Raw genomic sequence first — 24573 nt, 5'->3', positions numbered from 1 at the left:
GTCTTCTGAGCAGGATCCCCTTGGCACTCCCATTCCTTCCTCCATTCCTCTTCCACACTATGTCCTTGTTTTTTGTCTGTCCTCATCTGCACTGCCCAGCAATCATGAAAGCTGGCAGATTGAGGCAGTGAGGGATGGGGAATTGTAGATGGGTGGGAGAAGAGCACAACGTTGCTCAGCTGAGACTTCTTTTAACAGCCTTTCTTTGTGTAACTGGTGCCACCAGCTGGTGGCTGATCTGAATAGAGACACAGCTGGCCATGGGCATCACCCTCTGTAAGGGCAGCAGCCTATGCCTTGGTGCTGAGCATCAAGCACCCTCACCTTTGCAGTACCTGGGCTGGGCTTTTCTTCTCCAGGTTGCACGTGACAGGAAAATTCTTCAGTGGGAGGAAGAAAAGGAGATGCTGTTCGTAGGATCAGGTCTTATTACTACTATGGAGGCTAGCTAGAAGCTAGTGCTCTCAGTCATCTAAGTAATTTATGTTCTGGAAGCTCCTTGCATGGAGGCCACTAGGCTTCTGAAAATGCTGTGATAAAAGCAGCAATGGCCAGAGAACAAGGAGAGAGAGGCTTGAAGAATTACTGCAGGGCTGGAATGGGAGCTGCAAGCAGTCACAGCTGTCAGCTTTCATGATCCTTCCATTTTAAAGACCTTGATCAAGTCTCCCTTCCCTGTCTCCCCCACCCTTCCTCACCTTCATTTCCATCTCCTCCTTCCCTGCCACTTCCCCTTGGACCCAGAAATCAAATTTGATGACTCTCCCATGAAAGGCTTCAAGGGCCAGGCAAAGAACAAGGAGAAGTTCAAGACACCCAAAGATGACAAGAAGAAGAAGCAGCAGTCAGCCCCTGAGCTCCCTGAGAAGAAGAACAAGCAGAAGATTGATGAACTGAAGGTGCGTGTGTCAGCAAGAAGGAGGTCCTGCAGCTTGGTTTGGCTCTGGCTAGAGGGGAGGGCTTTCCAGCCCTGGCCAGCCAAATTGAGATTCAGCAGGGATGGGCTCTGTTTTATGGTACATGGTGTTTATTAGGATTGATGTAGCCTGCGAATCTGGGGCTCAGAACCTGAGTCTTCCACAGTTTGGGAACAGCTGCTGTCATCCATTCAGCTGAATATCCCTCTTGTACACAATCAGCTTAGGGAGGCACTTATATCAAGGTCCAAACCAAAGATCCCTTCTTTTCCTAAAGAATTCAGCACTGGGAGCTTTGGTCCATCTTAGTTGCACTGGGCAAATTTTTTCCTCAGTGGTTTGTTGTTCTTGATGTTGTTTTGGTTGTTGTTTTTACCTGTTTCCCCTCCTTTCTGCCTTCTAGGTCTACAACAAAGAGCTGGAAACAGAGTTTGATAACTTTGAGGACTGGCTGCACACCTTCAACCTGCTCCGTGGGAAGATTGGGGACAATGATGACAATGCAACAGAAGAAGAGCGGATAGTGGGAAGGTTCAAAGTGAGTTTGGTGGTTGAGTTGGCCCAGGACAGGGACAGTCCTTGCCTATAGGCTTCTGTGCTGAAGGTGTGTCAATGGGAAGGGATTGGATGCAGTAAAAATCAAATTGCATTGACCCAACCACAAAACCTTGCATGGATGGAAAGCCTCCATGGATAGTTCCAGGCTTCAGGTAGCGCCTCTACAGAGAGAATGGTCTGTAGGCAAACAGATGCTTGACAGTTCTTACAGAAGGCTTCTGCTCTTCAAAGACTGCTGTGGAAATGAATCCTGCCCTTGGTTTTCTCTGTGAACCATTTCTCCCCAGGAGTACTCACCTGGACTCGCTGTCATGGTGCACTGGTGCCAATACCCAGGCAATGCAGGAGCACATCTGTCCACTGTAAGATTCTTGGACAAGTGAGGCTGCTTTTGGAGGGTGTGATCCTGACCAGATTAAGCCTATTAATGCCAAATTTGCGCTTTGCTTGTGTTAAGTGATATAAAAAGTGTGGCTGCCACCTCCAACTACTCTGGCCAGGACCACTCCTGCCCAGCTCCAAGAGCCCAGCCTGGTGCCTAGGACTTGGGATCTCTGCCCCAGGCTGTTGTCCTTCTATAGTTTTACCCTTGGAAATCCCTGTACATAAGCACCTTGCTAGTCTGATTCCTCTGCAAGCCTCCTTCCTTTGTCCAGTTTCTTTGCTTCTGGTAGCAAACCCGGAAAGCAGTGTTTGAGATATGCTTGAGATATGCTTCCAGATATGCTACAGCACATGGCTAGAGGCAAGGCTGAGCCCAAGGTGATCTGGGATGGGCCTGCTCACCCTGGGCAGCTGGGTTCTAATCAGGTTGTGCACTCCCTCCCACCAGGGATCCATGTGTGTCTACAAAGTGCCTCTCCCTGATGATATTACGAAGGAGGCAGGATACGACCCCACCTTTGGCATGTTCCAGGGGATTCCCAGCAATGACCCCATCAACGTGCTGGTCCGAGTCTATATTGTGAGGGTGAGTATAATAGCATGGTGTGGCAAGGTATGATCCTGCGCTCCCTTCCACACTGCACACTCTGGAGCTGGTCCTAAATCTGCATGGACATTGGGTTTTAGCTCTCAGGGTCTGGACTAGAAGGTGCTGGTTCCTTACATCCCCATCATGCTTTTAGTACAGTGCAGAGCACAGTGGGAGCTGGTGGGAACTAGCAGACCTGGCAGAAGGGGGTGGCACCTTTCTTCAGCATATCCTGAATTACTATCAGGCTGGTGCAGCTAATGGACACTACGTCCTTACATATACAGAGAAACTCTGACCCCCCAAACTAGTTTACCTTGTGTTTGCAAGAACAGGAGTGAGACATCAGCGAGGCACTAGCCCTGCTTAGAAGCATACAGACTGACCCTTTTTAGCACTTTGCCCCTGATATTTTACAAATACAACTTTGGGTGATGTTTCCTACTAGCCTGGTTCTCCATCCAGTGCAGCATCGTTGTGACCAGTGGTGAGGAGGAGTCTCCCATCCGTCATCACCACTGATGTTGTGATAGTAGATACCAGCCTGGCCAGTACCACTGCTAACTGGGACTGGCTTCATCACTAGATTTGCCCCAGCATGGAAAACTGCTGATGTGTGCAACGATGGAGGCTGGAACTAAAGAGTTTGAAATCACCCTTAATATGAGGGTGATTTGTGAGAAAAATTCCCTTTGTGAGGTGAATCCCCCACAAGCCCTGGACCCCAATGTAGTAAGTGGAGAGAACAACAGCTGGAGGAGAAAGTCTTCTTGACCTACTAGTTAAGTTTTGCTCTGGGTCTCTCTTTAGAGACAGCAAAGGAGGTTCTGTTTACGTATTTCTGAGGGGACACAAACAACTATGCCTGGCTAGGCCAACCCAACTTCTCCCAGGTGGAGACGGGGGTTAACATGCAGGACTTCTCACCAGCTTAAGCCAAGTGATTCTGTTTAGGGGACAAAAGAGTTCCGCGATGTGGCTTTGGCCAGGTAGAGCCACCTGGTCTCACGGATCAGGACAGAAACATTGCTGATGGATGGGGCTGACTTGACATTTCTCCACTCCAGGCCACAGACCTCCACCCAGCTGACATCAACGGGAAAGCTGACCCTTATATTGCCATCAAGCTGGGGAAGACAGACATCAAAGACAAAGAGAACTATATCTCCAAGCAGCTGAACCCTGTCTTTGGAAAGTGAGTTGCCCACCCTCTATGCACCTGTTCACACCCAGAATGGGTTAGCTAAGCTTGTCATCACTTGGACCTGCACCCTACTCATCCCACAGCTGCTTAGTTTTCGGAGGTTGGGACTCATCACACAGAACTTTCCTTACAAGAGTGCAGGCATACTCATTTAAGCCCATCTCTCCTTTAGCAACAGTGTAGTCAACATAGTAAAGGATGTTTAGGAGGTGTCCACATCTGAACATGATGAAGTATCTGCTTTAAGAGGTCTGAACTCCTGTGAGAGTATTGCCTGGCTTGCAGTGACCCACCAACTTAGTTTCAGGGATGCTGAGTCAACCAAGTCAAGCAGTCATCATCTGCTACCTTCTTTCTAGGGCCGCTGGATCCAAAACAGCTCATGCAGAGATACAGCTACAATGCACACACTGAACACAGTGTAGTGACAACAGTAAATTGAACACCGACAACAGACTGGAGCAGACTCGACTTGCCCATGTTCTTGAGCAGCAGCCAAGTGTTCCAACTCATCCTCTTTCTCTTCATCTGCTTTCCCCTGGCCTAGGTCCTTTGACATTGAGGCCACCTTCCCCATGGAGTCCATGCTGACAGTGGCAGTGTACGACTGGGACTTGGTGGGGACAGATGACCTCATTGGGGAGACCAAGATTGACCTGGAGAACCGCTACTACAGCAAGCACCGAGCTACATGTGGGGTGTCACAGACTTACTCCATGTACGAACAAAGCTTGCTCTGCCCAGTCTCCTGCCTGGACCCATGCCTGTCTCATCTTCCACGCCAAGCCTAGATCTCCTGCAGGAATCTCTCTCTTTCATTGCCTTCTGATGGGGAAGTCTGTGCTGTACTTTTTCTCTTAACAGGGGTTTTAGGACCAGAACAGGAGTGCAACAGCAGAGTGGGTTGTAAGCAGGAATCCAGGGCTGGGAGGAAGGGGTTGAGGCACTGATGGGGCTCAGTAGAAGAGTGAGACTAGAGCAGTAATAGCAGGAGGACCAAAGGAGCAAAGCATCAGAGGTCAAGCAGGGTGCACTGGGGATTTCAGGTCTGAATCAGCATGGACTAAAGGGACTGGGGCAGAAAGGTGTTAGCAAAGTATAGAGCAGGGATGCAGTGGTACCTGTCTGCTTTGAGGTTTCACATTTGGAGCCCCAGATGTTTATGAGTGCCGAGTCCTTCTGGGCAGTAGCATTTACGTGGCTTGCAGAGGGAAACAGCATATCTTCTTTCTTCTTGCTACTACTTCACTGACTTGTCCTCCTGTTTGCAGACATGGGTATAACATCTGGCGTGACCCCATGAAGCCCTCCCAGATCCTGTCCAAACTGTGCAAAGAGGGCAAAGTGGATGGGCCACACTTTGGGCCAGGAGGAAGAGTGAAAGTTGCCAACAGGGTGTACACTGGTCCCACGGAGATTGAGGATGAAAATGGTACCTGCCCCATGGGATGAAGGTTGGAGGGGAGCAGGGGTCTGGGTGTCTCCTCATCGTCCAGGGTTGGAGACAGGTCTAGTGGCCCCAAAATCCTAATGCAATGTTGCAGTCCTTCTCCATCTACCACTTTACATTGACCCTTCACTTTGCTGCCAGCTGGACAGTGTCTTGTAGACCACCTGGGCCAGTGGGGTGCTGTTAGAATTGCTCATGGGTGTCCATGGCATGAGATCACCAAAGCTGCCTTTAGAACATTCTCCTGACAGTGTATGCTTGAGGAGCAATGAAGAGAGCCCACCTTGATCTTTCCGGCTTTTAGGAAGCTCCGTGTCCCTGATGTAACTGAATCTTCAAAGGTTGTGTCCCAGTGCACTCACGTTCACAAGAAAGATGAAAGCAGGCCATGAAGTGTGCACAGGAGGAGAATGTGGTCAAAAGATACGGAGTTGGTTCAGCCTGAGTAAAAGTAGGCTGGTAGGGGATGTGGACCTCCTGCGAATGGTTAAGGTAACAGGAAAAAGAGTTAGGAAGTGTTGGCTCAAGTGGACACTAGTGAATGGAGAGGAGTCACTAGCAGGCACTTCAGCTTCCTCGGAGCAGGGAGAAGCTGCAAGAGGAATCCAAGAAGAGTGCAGTGTGTGTGTGTGCATGTGCTGGTGCCAGGAAAATCTGGGTGCTTCTTGAGCAGAGGAAGAGGGTTGTTTGCTCTCCTTGGTGTCTTTCCATCTAGATCTCCAAGCTCCTTTGCCCACGCAGGTCAGAAGAAGCAGACAGATGAACACTTGGCCCTGACCGTGCTGCGCCACTGGGAGGATGTCCCACGGGCAGGCTGCAAGCTGGTCCCTGAGCACGTGGAGACGCGCCCGCTGCTGAACCCTGACAAGCCGGGCATTGAGCAGGTCCTCCAGGCCCCCAGAGAGCAGCACTTGGGCATCAACAGCCTTTAGCACTTGCCTGTTAACTCCACTAGACAGAATCTTCAGTGTCTCTCCCTGTCAAGGCTGTCCCTTTCATACCCCTAAGCGTTTAGGTCCCCTGACTCCTCCATGCCCATGCATCTCAGCACCACACCATGTCATGAGGGTGGGCAGGGCCAGATTGTACCCCACGTCTGGCATGACCAGACTGACGCTGAAGGGCAGGAGTTCAGGGGAATGCTGTGGGTACGAGGAGCAAGGAGGGGCCAGAGAGCTGACTGCACCTCTCCAACCTTGCAGGGTCGCCTGGAGATGTGGGTGGACATGTTCCCCATGGATATGCCAGCACCTGGCCCTGCCATTGATATTTCCCCCAGGAAACCAAAGAAGTAAGGAATGTCCCAATCAAATGATCACTGGGAAAAACTATGGCTGGGGGCACAGTCCTGCTTCTTCCCACTACTTGTGTTTCTCCACGGCCCAGCCCTCTGTCCAGGCACTCCAGCTACTCAGGCACTTCCAGACATCTTAAGAATGGAGGCACCAAGTGATGTCTTACCCTTTTGGAGCTTCCAGAGCCCTCAAATATTCTGCCTGGCAGCTCCTGATTTTGCTGTGTCTGCCTAGACTAGGAAATTAGAACTGCCATCCCAGCCCCAATAGTGGCAGCGTTATGTTAGGGCATGACATTCCTGGTCAGTTTGGATGGGCTCTTTTCAGGAGGAGAGGGCTGCCACTGAGACAGGGTTGGTCAACCCAAGCAGGACAGAGCAGGCACTGTCAAAATGGCCTCTCCTGCCTCCTTTGGAGAGAAGACACGTTTCCTCCCTCTGCATCTTTCCTAGTCCTGCCTTACTCTACTGCACTGTGTCCTTTTCCCACCCCAGGAGTGTAGAGTGGGGATCCCACTGGGAATCTTTTGCATTCACATGCACTGCAGACGAGGTTTTGGATGGAGAGAATTTCTCTGGATTCCAGAGGGCTGCAGTTGGGATCTCAAGATTGAGGCTGCTGGAAAGCCAAGGCCAAGGGCAATGTCCAGACACTAGCACAGAGGAAAAGTAGAGGTTTATCTGGCAGCCCAGGACAGCCACGTCCAGCAGTGACCTGTAACCTAGTGCTGGAGCCCTGGCACAGGAAACAGAAAACTGTGGGGGTTTTTCGCTGGGGATCTCCTGTGGGAGATGGAGAGGTCAGCTTGGCCTCACTGAGTCTCAACTTGCTGATAATGAGGCCCTGGAAAGGAGACAGAGGGTCTGAATAAACAGGGGTGTTTTGTACCTAGCCATAAGACAAACTCTGCTGATTATGAAGACTGCTGGGCAACCTGCTCTGGGCAGCCCTGCTGGCACAGGAGGAGATCTCCAGCTGGGGGGCTGGGATTCCATTATGGCCCTGCTGTGTCTGGAAGAGCTGACACAGACTGTTTTAGTGATAAATCTACCCAGCTATCAAGCCATGCTGTCCCCTAGATCCTCTGGCCTGGACTGTGCAGAAGCTTAGGAGAAAGAAAGTAAAGCTGCTCCACTGACCCCTCCTGAAGTCAGTTGATCCCAGTTCTTACCCATCCCTGGTCCCTTTCTTTGGATAAGATCCCTGTGAGCAGATCCCCATGTGCAGATCCCTGTGCTCCCCATGCCTGGAACCAGTCTCCCATCCCCCTTGTTCCCTTCCTCCTTCCCCTTCCCCACCATTTCACCTCCTTGTCTCCCTTTCTCCTGCCAGGTATGAGCTCAGAGTGATAGTGTGGAACACAGACGAGGTCATCCTGGAAGATGATGACTACTTCACTGGCGAGAAATCCAGTGACATTTTTGTCAGGGGGTAGGTACAGCACGGTCACTTCCTTTGCCTCAGCCATGGGAGTGCTGGTGCTATAGGGGACACAGGGTGAGTCTGGGGGTAGATGTGGGTGCGAGATTAGATAGCACCAACACTGTCTCCAGTGATGCGATGCCTTGCCAAGCTGGGCACCTCCGGTCCTGTCACCAGAGATTGGGTCAGCAGAGTCCACCCCACCCAGAAGCAGAGCCTGCATCAGACTCTAAATCTTCCTGATGGGCTCGAATAGATGCAGCCTGATATAGGGAACCCACAGTGACCAGTACAGACTGAGCTGCCTCTGCACGAACACCTAAAGTTGGTGGAGCTCAGACTACCCCATGGTGGAGTGAGAAGAACTATACAGCAACCTCTGGGCTTGTCCACTCCAACTGTGTGGGATGGGGATACCACTCCAGCATGCTCTGCTCCAGATTCCCATGTAATGCTCCTTGCTCCTGTCCACCACCACCATCCTCCTTCCTGAAGAAATATTCCCAGCAGCCAGCTTGAATTTCTTGCACTCAAACCCCACTGTTCCCTCTAGGTCCCTCCTCTGGGGCTGCTGCAGTGATTCACAGAATCACAGAGCGACTCAAGCAGCCCAGCTCATCACTTAAGCCTCTTAGGTCCTTCCAGTCTGTCCATGCCTTGCTGGCCTGGAGGCATCCTGGCTGCACACACAGGATGGCCCCACGCCCCCTCCTCCTTTCTGGAGAGTTCTACCCCTCTGGGCTTTGCAGGTGGCTGAAAGGTCAGCAGGAGGACAAGCAAGACACAGACGTCCATTACCACTCGCTTACCGGCGAAGGCAACTTCAACTGGCGTTACATCTTCCCCTTTGACTACCTGATGGCAGAAGAGAAGATTGTCATTTCCAAAAAAGAATCCATGTTCTCCTGGGACGAGACCGAGTACAAGATCCCAGCTCGCCTCACCCTGCAGGTCTGGGATGCTGACCACTTCTCAGCCGATGATTTCCTTGGTAAGGCGGGGGTCTGTTGAGCTGGGGCAGTGGGACAACCAGCAGGGTTCTATCTGGGGCTGGAGGAGCAGGGGGTGGTGTAGGTGAGGCAACACCTGGACAGGAGCAGAGTTCAGAAGGGCAGCCCTGGTCCTCAAGCCCACTACATCTTACAGATCCCTTTGGATGTTGTCTGTAAATGTATATAGGATCAGAGCCCTTATCTTCTCTGCTGCTGTTCAAAGGCTGGTCCTGAAAGCAGACATCAGCTTTTTAGTTCCCAAAGCAGTTCAGAATAGTTTTCCAGGGAAGGAGATGATGGCCAAGCCCGTCTCCAGTCCAGGATTTGTGTTTTGGGGGTGCCAACATCTATGCTTCCTTGTCTCCTGCCAGGGGCCATCGAGTTGGACCTGAACCGCTTTCCCCGGGGAGCCAAGACATCCAAGCAGTGCAGTCTGGAAATGGTGACAAACGAGGCAGAGCTGCCCATGGTCTCAATCTTCAAGCAAAAGAGGGTGAAGGGCTGGTGGCCATTTGTGGCCAGGGATGAGAATGACGAGCTGGAAATCACCGTAAGGATGGGGAGAAGGGGGTGATTTTCCACCCTGGGGACCACAGTCATTGCAGACCATCTCCCTACTCCTCTCTGCTCCCTTAGGCCCCCCTATCACCATGGCTGTGGGCCAGGCAGGGAGCATAGCCTGGGGCACAGCATCCTTCTCTCCCTTCAGGGCAAAGTCGAAGCTGAACTGCACCTCCTGACTGCAGAGGAGGCAGAGAAATCGCCTGCTGGGCTGGCTCGCAATGAGCCCGACCCGCTGGAGAAACCCAAGTAAGCAGAAAACCCATCTCCCCAGCAGATGCCAGGGCTCCTATGAGATGCTGCTGGGTGGTGCTCAGGGAGGGACCCATGCATGGGGAGGTGAAGAAAGGTCACACCTCAGGGATGGAAGTTATGGGAATGGCCCTTCTCCTTTGATTCCCCACCGTTGCCCACTACTCACTGCCTGGCTCCCTTTCCATTTAGCTTCATCCCCTTTTTCTGGCCTCCCAACTCCTCCTCTCTTGTCCTGACCAACAAGACACCAGCTCCCAGTGGCTCCCCCACATCCCTGCCCTTGTCTGTCTGCACATGTCCTGCTAGTTCCCCTCACAAAGGTTACCCAGGGGCAGACCCATGGTTTCCCTTTCCACCCTGTGGTTCTTTAGCTGTGCTGCCTGCCTTCTCCATGACTGTGGCATTCATGAGGGTGTTTGCTTCCCTTGCAGCCGTCCAGACACGTCTTTCATCTGGTTCCTCAACCCTCTCAAGTCCATCAAATACCTTATCTGCACCCGCTACAAGTGGCTTATCATCAAAATCGTGCTGGCCCTGTTGCTGCTCATCATGGTGGCCCTCTTCCTCTACAGCATGCCAGGCTACATGGTCAAGAAACTCCTGGGAGCATGAAGCATGGGAGCATCCAACCTCCAGCTCAGAAGCACCGCCTGCCCCAGCCCCATGCCCTTCTCCTTCCACAGCCTCTTGGCAGCCTCAGGACATATTTCGCTCCTGTTGGGCCTCCTCTTCTGCATTTATCTGTGCATTCCTGTCTTCACTCACAGAAATGGGGCTGGAGGAGCTCCTTCCGTGAGGCTGGGTATCATTCCCCTGGGCTGGCAGTGGTGCACAGCCAGCCCCGGCAGAACACCCAGGATGGGGTCTTGTGGCCCTCTGCCCTCTGGGGCAGTGGTTGGCACCCCCCAGAGAGCTCAGCACCCTGCTGCAGAGGTGAGGAGTGCAAGAGCTGAGCTGGAGCTGAGATGCTGGAGTCATTGGAATGTTCCCCAAATGCTCCTTGAGGGGATATTGAGAAAGAGAATCTGGGGGCTCTGCAAGGGGCTGACCTTGCTCTGCCCTCCCTGGGGTACTAGCGGAGGCAAGGAAGCATCCAGCAGCACAAACATCTTTCAGGGCCACCTACCCAGCACTGGCACTGGCTGGACAGCCCTGAGGCTCACAGGGAGCCACATCTTCTGGTACAGTGTGAGCTCCCTCCATCCTTCTCTCTGGCGGGTTTGTAGTCATCGAGAGAGTATTTCTGACTGTGTAGAGTGGGGAAGGAGGGAGGGAAGGGCTCTCGTGTAAGTTCTCTGTAATATTCAGCCGTTGATGACCCACCATGCCCAGCTTCAAGTGTGCAAGACCCTCATTCAGTACTTAAGAAACACTCAGAGATGTTTTTAGGATATTTGTGTTTTATGCTGTCAAGTCTGGGCTCGCCGTTGACCTGCTGCTTACAGCCATTCTCATCTCTGTACATTATCTCAACGATTCTCAGAACAGATACGTCTCACCCTTTGCAGTGCACATGACCCCAGTGCACGTGGTGGTGGTGAGAGGGGCTGAGCCTGCACACAATGGATGCAGTCTCTTCTATCCACCACATGAAACCTGCAGCCACAGCTCAGCTGATAGTGCAGAATCCGCTGTCTCAATCTAGGAGGGAGAAAAGAAGTGGAGAGGATCTTAGGGCTCCCTTTGGCTCCCCTTGAGCTGGAATTCCCAGGGCAGGAAGACCCATACTGGGAATAGTGAAGAGCCCAGTGGCCAGGGACTCCAACACAGGGACTCTGAGCAAAGGGGCTGTGGTGGGCATGAGCACAGGGCAGCGGACATCTCTTGAGCAACACTTGGATCAAGCCTGACCCCTCAGTAGCTCTTCCACCCTGTATAATGCACACCTCTTTAGATTTTTTGCAATCCTCGTTGATCTCCTCGTGTGCCTCTGCACAGTTTCCCTCCGGACTGTGCTTCTCCTTGTGCTCCTTTTCACAGCACTGTTCTGTATGCACACAAGAAGGTTTAGTGAGGCACAACTCCCTCCCAGTAGGATCCCTCTGGCCCAGGTTGCCCAGAAGAGCCCAGGAGGGCCCCAATGCTGGAGGAAGTTGGGAAGCTGGGGAGTGAGCTCCTTCCTTACCTGCAGCATCACCCTCCGCAAGGACAGGGCAACTATCAGAGCTGATGACCAGAGTTGTCTCCTAAAAGTATGGAAGCCCAGTATTTTCATGACCATTTGCAGCTGAACAATGAGGAATAACTTGACTAGGAGCCAAAACATCTTCAATGGCGATTCAAAGGTCCGGGCTCAGTGGTTGTCCTCTTGAACAGACCCATCCAAAACACAACACACAAAACTTACTAACGAGGCTCCTCTCGTGCTCATCCCATCACTCCCACAGTAACACCTTCTCAACAGCACAGGATCCCAGGACTGCACATCCCAGTGCTGGCCTCCCAAGCTTTGCTCCCCATGCCCATCCCAGTCCATTTGGCAGCATCAGCCTGCACACCCAGCACTGAAAGGAGCCCTGGGGAGGCTGACAAACCCAGGCAGACCCCAAAGGGACGAAAGGCTGGGGCAACATAGGGCACCCACTCCTACCCACATCCCTTCTCCTTCTTCCAGCTCAACTGCCATGCTCCTCAGCTGCTTACTCTGCCATGCAGTCAAAGAGAGACTGGAGCATCCTGAAGCCCCCTAAATCAGGGCCATGACTGTGATATGATGGTGACATCGCTTTGATTCACAATGGCTGCTCAGGGCTGAGCTGCACACAATATTTGCAAGCTGAGAAATCTTTCTGGGCAGTGAGGACAAGCTCAAGCACACCAGGTTTGCTTGGCAAGGTTTTTGGTGTAAGCTCTCTGCAGTACTCAGCTGTTAATCAGAGAACCACGGATCATAGAATATCCCCAAAACTGAAGGGAACACCAAGGAGCTGCAAGAAGATGGCACTGAGAACCTCAGCCCTTTCCTTGTCCTCAGCAGTAACATTCCCCACCAATAAGCAGGGGATTCTCCGTGGCCCTCCTCTTGCAGTTAATAGATTTACAAAAGCATCTCAGGGTTTCCTTCCTGAGCATCGTCCAGCTTTCCTGGACCCCTCCGCCCTTCAGGACCGACTCAGCTCTGCTGGCACTGCCCATAGCCTCACCCCTTAGGCGCGATCACCGCCTCACCCTTGGCTCTACTGCGCATGCGCAGCAACTCTGGCGGTAGGCGTTAGACGCACGCACGTACGTGCCGTTGCCTGGCGACGGAGAGCCGCAAAGCAACCAGACTGTCGCTATGCGCATGCGCAGCACCCTTGTTGCTAGGCGACAGCGCGACGCCTCAGCGGCGGCGCCGTACCACTGCGCGTGCGCGGTACGTACGTTGCCAGGCAACGCGGTTTCTCATGAGCCGCGGAGCGGGCGAGGAGTTGGCGGGGCCGCGGTGGCAGGAGCCGGGCCTGGACCGGGAGCCACAACCGGAGCCGGCCGAGCCGGGCCCCGAGGAGCGGATCGCCGCTCGCCGCCGCCGCATCGCCGCCCGCCTCGATGCACAGCGCCGGTGAGAAGCGGGGCGGCCATCCCGCGGCCTGTCCTTCTGTCTCACGGCGGTACCGCACCCCGAGTCCTGCTGGTCACGAGCCTTCTGCCCTCCCCTCCTGGCCCTTGCTGCCTTTGTCCGGCCCAGGCCTCTCTTCCTGAAGCATGCCGTGTCTGGGTCTGCCCTTCCCCACGCCCCCACAGGCCAGGCCTGCTCCGCATCCCAGCTGGCAGCCCCCAGCCAGCACCAAAGCAGTGCCTTCCCCCTGGAATCCACCATCCTGATGACCTCCTCTTCCCCAAACGGGCCCAAGGATTGGTGCACACAGCCTCAGAGCAGTACCACTTCACCCCAAACTGATACCGGCTCCCTGACCCCAGTACTTCCAGCAGCAGCATAACCTCAGGGACCACCTGCCTGGAGATGGCATCAATTCTTACAGCATCCCCCAACCCACATGAGCTGTGGGCCCAGGACCAGGAGGTTGGTCCACTTTTTGCTGCCTCTTTTCTGCGCTTTTTGGGGCACGGTGAGCCTGCTGAATTGTGTTGCCTGTGCTGGGATGGAGTCGCAAGCCTTGCAAGATGATCTCTCAACATTAGGAAGATAGTGCGTAAAAGATTCTGTCTTTTTCCCTTTCATGCTCAGGCAAGCCCTTGGAGAAAATGAGGAGCCAGAGGAGGAGGCTGAAGAGGTGGGAGAGGAGAGAATCAGCCACAAGCAGGTTGAGGAGAGCCGGCAGGTATGACAACAAGACAGGAAGGTCCTCTTGGATTCCTAAACTGTAGGCATTTGGCTTCATGCAGTGCTCAGTGTCACCCAGCAGCCTTTATGAGAGAGGAAGCAGAGGCAGAAGCTCTGTAGGACCAAGTGGGAGGGGATTCATGGGCCACATATTGAAGACAAGATATCCCTCTAGTAAAATGCCCATGGATTGGAAGGATCTGGGACTGGAGCTGTCCATCCAGACTCAAATCTCACTGTCCAAATACAGGGAAAGCAAAACAGAAATGTGCACTGAGCACGGGCCAGTTCCTCTTGGTGCTGTTGATCTTCGGGGCTCTCCAAGTGGAGGAGGACCCGTGGGTGCACTGAGGTCTTTCCAGTGCTTGTTGAACCTTGCCATAGAATGAGAAGATGGAGTTTATGGATCTACACAGGTTTCTCAGTGTGGGGATAGGATCTGGAGCCTTGACAGCATAATGAGAGCAGCTCCAGTATCCCTCCCTCCAGAGCTGAAGTCAGGTATTTGTACCACCTCCTTCACAGAAGCTGGCCAAGCTGCTCTTTGAAGGCACACGGATGGTGACAGATATCCAGGTGGCTGCTGACTTGAGGGAAACACAGAGGAGAGCAGAACAGGCTGAGCTGAAGCTACAGAGGTAAGAGGCTGTGGCGTGGGTTTGCTCTGCTGGGAAGGAGTGACGGATGATTGCGCAGCTCTCTGAGCACTTCCCAAGATGACTGCATTACGTGCAAAGCATCATAACTCTGATCATCCACATACACTTAAAAGTTAGGATTGCTCTGTAATTAATTTCCAAAGGAAAAATTTAGGCACACAAGAGCTCCCAGGTCCCACCTGCCACAGATAAATGTTTACAGACTGTGGCATGCCAAGGCTAGTGACTTCCTTAAGTGGTACTGCTGTACTCCAGGCACTCTGGTTACCTGTCTTCTCTAGACCCATCACAGCTTTGTCTCCATACTGGGAGAAATACAGCTGGTTCTCAGCTTCTGCCTAGAAGGCTGTTCCACATACTTGTGGTCTCCTTGCTCATACAGCTGTCCTCACTTCTGACTGACCAAGCAGCTCACTAAGACCAGAGGTGACACTGTGCTGGAGAACATGCCAACCAGTGCTTAGATGTGACTTGGTAAATGATCTGTTTCCAGAGGTTGCCTTCTGTTTTTAGCAGTGAGTCATTGTTAGCTATAGCATGAGTATGTGCAGGGCCAGCCACACCAGGCTGCTGTGTGTGAGGATTGGGAAAAATGTGAGGCTGTGCTAATGTGAGGAAGTGCATATATATGTCTTCATGGAGAGGGTGATCAGATGCTAGCTCAGGGGCCCATGGTGATGTAGGGAGCTTCCTCCTTGGAGATACTCAGCACTTGCCTGAATGAGGCCTTGCACAGCCTGCTCTGCTCCTGAGTCTCTTCCAGCCTCGGTTATTCTCCAATTGCTCTGCGGCTGCCTTGGCTGACCTGTGCAGCTTCCTCAGAGGGATCTCCAAAGGACTGGCTGTTTCAGCCTTGCCTGCAGAGATCAGCTAAAAAACACCGGGTCCTTTCTCTTGGTTGCCTTTGGAGGGCACTGCAGGAGCAGTTTGTGGGAGGCTGGCTGGAGCAAGACATCAGTTCGTTGCTCAGAATTTTTGCTAGTGCTGCCTTGCTCTGGTTTTATCTTCATTTACTGTTCACAGGGTGGAGAAGCTGGAGAATGAAGCCAGGACCAGTGCTGACAAGTTTGAGGAGATCACCTCGAAGTGGGCCTTGGCCAAGGAGATGACAATCCCTCAGGAGCTGTGGCAGCTGCTGAACCAACAGCAGCAGCTGTGCACGCAGCTTCTGGAGGAGAAGAACAAGCTCATTGGTGAACTGCAGCAGGTAGCGTGGGGACCATGCAGGGGTAACCAACAAAGACTGAAATTTTTAAGCTCTGGAGGATGCTGTTCTAAAGCAATAGCCATCCCTCTGGCTCTCCAAGGCCCCAGCACATGGCTGGGATGCGTGCAGTGTCAGTTGGTCCAGGATAAATGTGCCAGGAGTTGCAAGTGATGCAGTGTCGACAGTGAGATCCAGTGCCTTGGTAGTGCTTGGTATACAGGGACAGATGTGCAGGACACCAGTAGCAGTGTGTCACAGCACCACAGGGTTGGAAGGGACCCCAAGGGTCATGAATCTCCAACCCCCCTGCCACAGGCAGGGCCACCAGTGTCAAAATGGCAGATCCCAGACTTCACAGTAGTGTAATATAAAGTGGTTGAGAAAGAGATTGTTTTCCTAGAGGGAAGCAAGTCCTCCCCACAGCACCTTCCTTAGCCCTCAGGAGCAGGAGTGGCCTGCCTGCAGGTGTGTCACCTCCCACTCCATCTTCTCACCTGCTGTGACCTTTGGTGGTGATCTGTCTCTCCTCCCTCCTTTCCTCCTAAATACCTCATGGCCTTTTGTCCTTGTCACCTCTTCTCCTTTGGAAAAGGCAGCATCTGGGTCCTATGTTCTCTGTTATCCCCTAGTAAAATATTCTCTCTGATTTCAGCATCTGCTGTCCTCCTCCAGGAGCTGAAAAACAAAGATGAGCAATACGTGCAAACCATTAAGAAGCAGTCAGATGACATCCACCTGCTTTTGGAGAGAATGGAGGAGCAAATCAGGATGATGTTGAAAACTTACCGTCACAACGTCCATCAGATTGAGGTAGCCAGTTCATTCAGTGGAGGGAGAGAGTTCAGGGAGAAAGGCTGCTGCTGTTCCCTTCTCCATATCTGTGGCCAGAAGTCCTCAGCCTCTTTCCACTGGCTGGGTTGACTACTGTCCAGAGCAGAGAGTTGATGTCTTGAATGAAGCTCAAATCTGGCCAAGTAAGAGCACTGAATGATGCTGGATGCTGAGGGACTGCTTTATACAGTGCTGTGAATGACTTTGGTTCAGCACAAAGTAGTGTGGAAACATTTAAAAGCTATTTCTGCTTCATGCTGGTTATCTGTCTTGCTAAAAGCCAAGAAGGAGCCTTGTTGGTCCTAAGTCCTACCTTCTGCAGAGCATGGAAAGTCACGGATCAAGCTTGTATGTGTTGTTGAGCGAGGGCTCAACACCAGACAATGATTTCCAGTGAATTTACAGAGCTGCCACCAAAAGCAGCCCTCGTGGGTCTGGGTGGCTGACAGCAATCCCAGTGTGCTCAGATCTCTGCCAGCAAGAGGCGACATCAGCCTGTGTGTGTGTTCATCAGACAGGAGCAGCTGTCAGTCCTGTCCTGATGTGGACTAGCATGAGGCTGGCAAATTGAGGTGCCAACATGATGGTAAAGAGCTCTGTCTCCTTGGCAGAAAGCTTTTGAGCTCGAACGGCGAGAGCTGCTGGACAACAACAGGAAGAAGTGGGAGGAGGCCATCCAAGCCCTCAACACAAAACAGGTAAAGTCCCCATGAGATTTATCAACTCTGCCAGGACTGGTGCTGCTCTCCAGCACTGAGCTGCCTTGGAAAACAAGTGTGCACGATGGCAGCTGCTTGCTCAGGTGCATGGTGGGCAGAGGGGCAGGTTTTTTAGCCTGCTCTGCCAGGAAATTATCCGTGCATGACCTTGCTTAGCACTGGCTGAGGGAGCTGTGATCATGGGAGGAAGCTGTCACCACTGATGGATGATATTCTTCTTTTGCCCTTAGCTGGAATACCTGTATGCCCGTGTGAAGAAGGTGGAAGAGTATGAGAAACAGCTGAATCAGCTGCGAGTGCAGGATGAGGAGGAGTATAACAGCATGAAGATTCATCTGGAGAGTGATGTGCAGGTACAGAAAGGGCTGCTGTGTGCCATTTGATTTGTTCAGTGCCCTGGAGGGCAGGTGGGTGATGTGAAAGCTGCATCTGGTATCAGATCACCTCAGCTCTTCAGCATGCACGGTCCAGCTCCATGCCAACAGCATGATGGAGCTTTTTGTCTCTCCTCTCAATGGGATCCACAGAACAGTATCAATGTGCCCTTGGCTTCTAAGTGGTCTGTAGCAGCTCTAGGATGTATGAAGCAACTGGGAATGTTGAGGCTGCCCAAAGCCACATCCAGCCTGGCCTTGAATGCATTCAGGAAAGTCCACTTCAGCCTCCTTGGCTCAGCAGAAGACACAACCACAGCTGATACCTTCCCTGCTTGTTGTCATATGTTGTTTCCCATGCTGCATAGTAGACACAGACTTGCTTTTGACTTCAGTAAGGCTCATTGCTTATTGTGGTGTAACCCAGCAGGCAGCTCAGCACCACACAGCTGTTCACTCACTCACCCTCAGTGGGGTGGGGGAAAGAATCAGAAAAAAGTAAAACTTATGGTTGGCATAAAAACAGTTTAATAGAACAGAAAAGGAAGGGAAAAAAAATAATAAAGAGTATACAAAGCAAGTGATACACAATGCAGTTGCTAACTACTCCCTTATCCCCTCCATTTTTATTACTGAGCATGATGCTGCCTGGTATGGGATCTCCCTCTGATGATTTTAGTCAGCTGTCCTGGTTCTGTTCCCTTTCTGCTCCTTTTGAGCCCCTACTCTCCTCACTGGCCATGTGGGCAGCAATGAGAAAAGTCCTTGGCTCTGTGTAAGCACTGCTCTGCAACAACACATCAGTGTGTTATCAGAATTCTTCTCCTCCTAAATCCATAACAGGGCACGGTGCCAGATGCTACAAAGAAAATTCACTCTGTCTCAGCCAAAACTAGGACAGTCCCACATGATGTTTCCCTAGGAGGCCTGGGGAAATACAAGCTAGGAAGGTTTTGCAACACAAACCTGTGGTTTTCACAACAGTAGGTAAAGCATTGCTGTCCCTGTCCACTTGAAAGAGCAAGTCCAACAGTCCAGATTCTGCGACTTCTTCGACTTCATATTGATAACTGAGGGGCTGATACAGACTGCGTGATGTTCACAGGTGGCTCTGAGCCATTTGGGGAGGGAGACAGCAATGGAGATCAAGGTTCACAAATGGCACTGTGGTGCTGTTGTGAAAAAGCACCTGCTCTGTTTAACTGTAGTATCAAAAGAGCCATACATAAAGCAGGAGGGAGAACTATTCCTCTCGACTTTGTACCTGCATGTCCTCATTCAGGTTTGGCAACACACCAGGGAATAACACAGACAGTCTGGAAAAAAAAGCAAGTAGATGAATGCCATGTAATGAAAGGTGGAGAGGTTGGGGATGTTTGAAGAGATTTTGTCGGGGAGGAGCTCTATCTCTAAATTCTCACAGTCTTGTATGATAGAGGAGAATGGCTTCTCTGCGTTCCACATCAGATGCAAGAAAAAGTCACAGTTTTCAGTTTGGATAGGGAAGACTTAAATTAGCATTCAGATTTAGGCTTGAGATTTCAAGCCAAGAGAGCTAAAAGTGCATGGACTTGCTCAGTGGTTATCAACAGCAGCTGTGCTTTGATGCAGGGTGTTAGGAATAGCAAAAATCAACATCTGCTGGGCCTGTCTTGGTGATGCTGTTCCCTCTGCGGGGCGGAGGGGTGAGCAAAATGTCCTCGTGGTTCCCTTCAGCACTGCATTTGTGTAATTCTTTATAGCCCAGACATTACCCTTCCAGTTAAGGGAGAATAAGAAATGAGAAGTTGGAAGTACTGATTTTCTTGATTATTGATACCTCTGTCCTGAGGTGTCCCTGGAACAGGAACTAAAGGTGCTGAAGGTAAAGTACCCCAGTGAGTGTAAGTCAGGTACATCTTCATTCCCTTCTCCCTTCCCCAGAGATGGCCCTGCAACGTGTCCTCATGGACAACCAACGTCTCCATCTCATGGGCCAGGCAGGAGGGGTTAGCTGGGAGAAATGTGCCTGAGAAGCTGAGTTTGAAGGTGCAGGATCACTATGGTCAGGCTTCTCTGTGTCCTTTACTTACAGCACAGCTTCTGTCCATGTTTTCTGAATTGACAGAACCTGGAGAGGCAGCTCCAGCATATGAAAGCCGTCTATTTGGTGAACCAGGAGAAGCTGGAATACAACTTTCAGGTGCTTAAGAAGCAGGATGAGGAGAACACCATCATCAGATCACAACAGAAGAGGAAGCTCAACCGGTAAAAAACCATCTCTGGAGGATGGGCTCTGCCTGCTACCATCTCCCAGCCATTTGTTTTTGTGGAAACCATCACTAGCACAGGACAGTGAGCTCTTACCCAACCCATCCCTGGGCAGGAGCAGGGTTTAGCACAGGGCAGCACCATCTCCAGAACAGTTTGAATAAGCTGGCAGTGACCAAACTGTAACAACTTGGTGGGGTTCAGTCAGATCTTGGCATTGAGTAGTCCCTAGCAGATGGTAGCTCCAACTCCCAAAGCCTTCATACATGTGAGATTTGCCCAAAGGTGCCTCTTTGGGAATCCCCAGCTTTGCTATCCCTCTTCAGGCTCCACAGCTTACTCAATAATCTGAGAACAAAACTGGTCAAACAAGAGAAGCAGTTCAGAGAGGAGAACCAGAGCCTTGCAGCTGACTGCGAGCGCATCACGGGACAGTGCAAGGAGGTGCAGAGGAGGATGAGGTGGGCTGTGTGTGGAGGCCTGGACATCCATCTGTGATGAGGCTTCAGAGCATTTGAAAGAGGTACAGAGGGGAGCTGACTCACTTATGGACACAAAGCCTGCTTCCACGGGCTTTCTTTCTCTGCACAGGCACTTTGCAGCCAGTGATGCTGAGAAGTTCGTGAAGGTCTGGCTTATGAACGAGGAGGAAGCCAAAGGGTTAATGAGGAAAGCCCTGGATGCTGATCGCATCATTCACACCCAGCAACTGGGGCTGCCCTGGGAAGAGCCTCATTACTGGTTCCTCAACAACATCGGCCCCTTCAGGCATTACAAGGCAAAGAGGGTGGCGACTGAGTTGGCTGCAGAGGTCCTGACAGGTGGGACTCACAGCCTCAGTTGTCACCCCTGTGGCACTGGGTAACCCTCACCTTCCTCCATGAGAGCCCCGCTGCCTCTCCTGTCTTTGCCATTGCAAAGGGATCTGACCAACTTTGTGAGTTCAGTCAGGGTCTGACACGTGCCCAGCTTTGAGCTGGCTCATTCCAAGCCACCTTGGGGATCTTTGCACAGAGCTGTGCCTGTGGCTCCCAGTTCCAGATGAGCTGACCCAGAGCCAGCTTGCATCCTGGTCTTTTTGGCATAATTTCCAGGTCACCAGGAATAGCTGTGATTTCCCTGGTGACTGCTGCAGAGATGTTACTAGTACTGACCTGGGGAGCACAATCAAAGCATAAAGACTTTTTTCTCACCCTTTTTCTGTTTCAGAGAGCACCAGTGGGGCACAGGAGAAGAAAGAGAAGGAGAAGGAAGAAGTGGGCAGCGGAGAAGGCCAAAAAGAAAACACAGCAAAGGCTGGGGATACAGCCACACCTCTGCAAAACATCTCCAAGAAGACTGCCAAGAGGATCCTGGAGCTCGTGAGCGATGAGTCGGTGCGTGATGATGCAGTACCTGTCTTGATCAAAAAAGACAGACAGGAGGAATATCCTCATGCTGCCCAGCTGCTGCCAACTTTCCCCACACAGCCTGTCCTTAGAGGGTGGCACAGCCATAGCATGGCAAAGGTTGGCTGCAGGGTGCTGGGTTCTGGGCAGGAATGGAGATACTCACTGTTTCTGTGCTCCCTTTTCTCTTTGTGTCTGGCAAGGGTTTCCTCATTGAGAGAAAGCTGCTGAAGCCTCTACGTGCACTGGGAAAGCATGAATGCACCCTCTTGAGGCTTGACTCCATCTTTTCGGTGAGTTGTCTGTTGGCCCATCAGGAGTGATAGTGATAGTCATGGGGCTTTGCTCTGAACTGGTCAGGCCACTGCTGGGGAGCTGCCTCTATGTTTGACCTCTCTCCTCCTGGAAAATGGGAAGCAAGTGGGAAAGTCTGGAGCAGGAAGGTCTGGAGAACCTGAGGAGTGTAGGGTGACCAGAAGAACAAGCTGTGATTTATAGAGAGGGTACAGAACCCAAGAATGGCCATCAGAGAGGAGAGGGGCTGTTGCCACCTGTCTGTGTGGCATAGGACTGAGAAGCCTGAGGAAGATCCAGCTGTGGAACTTTGTGGCATAAGGGGAGAGGAGCATTGTGGGAGGGCATGAAGCATGCTCCTCTGGTCAGTTCTCAAAGCCCTTCGTCCACAGATGCCTCCACCTGTCACATGCAGACCACCTCTTACCACTCAGTCCTGCTCAGGTTCTGCACCCTTTTCTCTTGTAAAATATTTGTTGTTGTTTTAGCTCCCCCTCTTGTGTTGTTTCAGTGATGCTAACCATATTCTTTTGCTCCTCAGGCCCTTGAGATTGACAGTGAGGATGACCTGTACCAGCTGGTGGATTTCTTCTTGAAGTACAAAGCCAAGGAAGGAGCTCTCAGCCAGGTTGGACTGCTAGGGACAGCAGGGAGAGCCCAGCAGAGCAGGGCATATGTGGGATGGGGAGCAGAATATCTCCTGAACACCAAGGGAAGGCAGAAATGGGGCAGGGGGCATTAAAATAAGCCTGTGAACAGTGCCAGGGCTGCTCTATGGCCACACACACCCCAGGACATAACCCACAAGGCTAGGTGTGGGGATATCAAGGCTATAGGGTCCTTAATGAGAGGAGGTGGAGCTGGGTTGATCTCGACAGGGCATTTAAACAAGGTCCCTTGTATTAGTGATTATGTACCCAGGGACATAGCAAAGCAGTGCCGATTGACCTCCAAGCTGGAAAACATCCCTGACCCATTTTATGGCAGCTACAAGCACAGTTTGTTGGTAAAAATTAGGTTGATGGGTTGCAGTCATCTTCTGCCATGGCTGAACAGGGACTTTTGCACATCCGTTCATGTCTGAGCTGCCTAAATTTGCCAGAGGATGAGGCTGCAGGTGGTTGGAAGCTCTTGGGAGGAAGGTGGCTCTTGGGGAGGAGGAGTTGGTGGAAGGGCACCGTGCCCAGCTTGCTGACCTTCCTTCCAGAGCCAGGGAAGCCCAGGTGGAGAAGATGTCACAGACGTGGGTGAGGACAGAGCAGATGGTGAATCCAGTGCCCAGAGCGATGAGCTCAAATCCTCTCAGAGACCACTGGGCTCCCTTCCATCTGTGTACATCCGTGCTGATGACGTCCTAAAGATCCTGAAAGCATTTGTGCAGGATTTTCGCAAACTGAGGTGGGACTGAGGGCAAAACAGAACTGCTGCCATTAGGAAAGAACCAGACAGAGCTGAGGCAACAGGACAAGGAAATTTGGGGGTGTGTGGACAAGGCTGGGGGATATTGTATTGCTGTCTGTTCTGAGAGCCACTCCTGCCTGCCTCATGAGGTTGCAGTGGGGTGGGGACAGTCCCACCAGGGAAGGAGGTCGATGGCAGCTTCAAGCCTCATTGCTGGAGCGAGGGTTGGCTGGGTACAACCAGGCAGGAGATGTACAGCAGCCTGGAGAGGGAAACAAAGCCATGAGGAAGGCAGGTGCCACTAATTTCAGGGTTGTGTTCATTTGTGTGACAGTGACGACAGCTCTCTGCAGCTAAGAGCTACGGGGCTGTTCCTCGTGAAGAGCTGAGCCCCCAGGACTTTGTTCTCTGTCTCTCAGGGAGGAGGACAGTTCTGCAAAGGAGGTGCTACAGGAACGAGACAGCTCGAAGGATGGGGAGTACTGGGAAGCCTTGGCACACGTTATCCCAGAGCCAACAATGAAGCTGTGGGACGCTCTGGCGGTGGCACTGGAGGAATATTAGTAAGTACCTGGCAGTAATGCTGGGGAAAAGGGAAAAGCCAATGTCTTGGTTTGGGGGACTGCAGCAGGGCTGGCATGGGCTGACCCTGCACACTGGCTGGGAGAGAGATCTGCCAACCTTGCTACCACTGTTTACATGGGCAGGTGCTCAGCATAGACCTCTGTGATGTCCCCTAGGTAGCTGAGATACACTGGGTCTGTGCAGGGGACCAGCAGAGTGATGCACAGCACCAGTGACACCCAACAGTGCCTCAGGAGGTTGCCCACGTCCCCATATCCTTGCAGATGGGCTTCACAAGGATGTCTTAGACCCCAGAGACTTCCTGGCAGCTCCTTGCCTGTTCCTGGGGCCGGGTTAATTCTCTGCCCTCTTTACACAGCAACATCCTCACAAGGAGGGCCAACCTGCTTGCTGAAGTAGCTGTCCTACAGCAGCAGAATTCTGAGCTAAGCCTGATGCTGGAGCAGTTCATCAACTCCGGGGTGAGTGCAGTGTCTCCCTGACCTGCAGCCTGCAGACAGGGGTGCTTAGACCAAGCATGTAGTACCTGCAATGTGATCCCAGTGGAGGAGGGGGTTAGCACTGAGCCACATCCCCAGCTGTCCCCACTGTGTGTCCACAGACCTAAATACTGTCACTGTCAGGCTCAGGGTGCTTCTCACCACAGGTAAACAGCATGCTGCACTCCCCTCCTGTGCATCAGATGGACCTGAACCTGCCTTGTCCTGAAGAACCTCAATGAATGCATGGATCCAGGGCTCAGCTTTTCTCTGCCACAAGCTGAAGCTGTGTCTGAAGCCAGGACTTGCTGTCAGGGCCTAATAAACCTTTCCCAAACTTGAGCCAGGAGTGTGTGTATAACCTCCAAGTAGCACTCTAAAGCCTCTGAAGATGCTGGGGAGCAGCAGGGATGTGGCACTGTCCCAACCCAAGAACTGCCTGCAGCATGTCCGAGCCAGGACCCCTCTCATCTTTCCACTTTGCCAGCTCTCAGC

At 52.1% G+C, this 24573-nt stretch overlaps 2 protein-coding genes and 1 long non-coding RNA gene across 10 annotated transcripts in view; 2 read left to right on the top strand and 1 right to left on the bottom strand.

The window, feature by feature from the left end:
* Positions 1-10960, top strand: part of OTOF (otoferlin) — a 72065-nt gene extending 61105 nt beyond the window's left edge. For 3 of the 6 annotated variants that reach the window (XM_052690826.1, XM_052690821.1, XM_052690854.1), the window contains 13 exons: positions 775-899; positions 1321-1455; positions 2308-2445; positions 3516-3643; positions 4200-4370; positions 4924-5084; positions 5844-5986; positions 6305-6393; positions 7730-7828; positions 8569-8810; positions 9183-9361; positions 9521-9621; positions 10059-10960. In XM_052690826.1, coding sequence (XP_052546786.1) covers positions 775-899; positions 1321-1455; positions 2308-2445; positions 3516-3643; positions 4200-4370; positions 4924-5084; positions 5844-5986; positions 6305-6393; positions 7730-7828; positions 8569-8810; positions 9183-9361; positions 9521-9621; positions 10059-10239 — 1892 coding nt within the window. In that variant the 3' untranslated portion in view covers positions 10240-10960. Of the gene's footprint in view, positions 1-744; positions 900-1320; positions 1456-2307; positions 2446-3515; positions 3644-4199; positions 4371-4923; positions 5085-5843; positions 5987-6304; positions 6394-7729; positions 7829-8568; positions 8811-9182; positions 9362-9520; positions 9622-10058 lie in introns of all 6 variants that reach the window. The other 3 variants (XM_052690843.1, XM_052690811.1, XM_052690835.1) reach the window with 1 other exon arrangement.
* Positions 10961-11125: 165 nt separating this feature from the next.
* On the bottom strand, positions 11126-12046 carry LOC128086018 (uncharacterized). Its single transcript, XR_008209210.1, has 3 exons — positions 11753-12046; positions 11514-11614; positions 11126-11268 (listed from the first exon to the last, which is right to left on the bottom strand). It is a non-coding gene; the product is annotated as an uncharacterized LOC128086018 (long non-coding RNA).
* Positions 12047-12999: 953 nt separating this feature from the next.
* Positions 13000-24420, top strand: DRC1 (dynein regulatory complex subunit 1). 3 transcript variants are annotated; one of them, XM_052691562.1, is made up of 17 exons: positions 13000-13168; positions 13796-13889; positions 14417-14529; positions 15574-15757; positions 16430-16567; positions 17200-17286; positions 17538-17660; positions 19789-19928; positions 20258-20392; positions 20523-20752; positions 21141-21307; positions 21523-21612; positions 22155-22241; positions 22821-23011; positions 23434-23577; positions 23958-24060; positions 24246-24420. In XM_052691562.1, the coding sequence occupies exons 1-17, from the start codon at positions 13014-13016 to the stop codon at positions 24318-24320; spliced, it is 2256 nt and encodes a 751-aa protein (XP_052547522.1). In that variant the 5' UTR covers positions 13000-13013; the 3' UTR covers positions 24321-24420. The 3 variants fall into 3 exon arrangements, 2 of the variants coding, with proteins under 2 accessions (XP_052547522.1, XP_052547528.1); XR_008208730.1 differs by lacking the exon at positions 22821-23011; XM_052691568.1 differs by lacking the exon at positions 21523-21612.
* The last annotated feature ends 153 nt before the right edge of the window (positions 24421-24573 follow it).

This window comes from Tympanuchus pallidicinctus, unplaced genomic scaffold (genome assembly GCF_026119805.1).
Source record: "Tympanuchus pallidicinctus isolate F22 unplaced genomic scaffold, pur_lepc_1.0 scaffold1, whole genome shotgun sequence".
NCBI lineage: Eukaryota > Metazoa > Chordata > Aves > Galliformes > Phasianidae > Tympanuchus > Tympanuchus pallidicinctus.
This window is presented reverse-complemented; position numbering and strand designations above follow the sequence as displayed.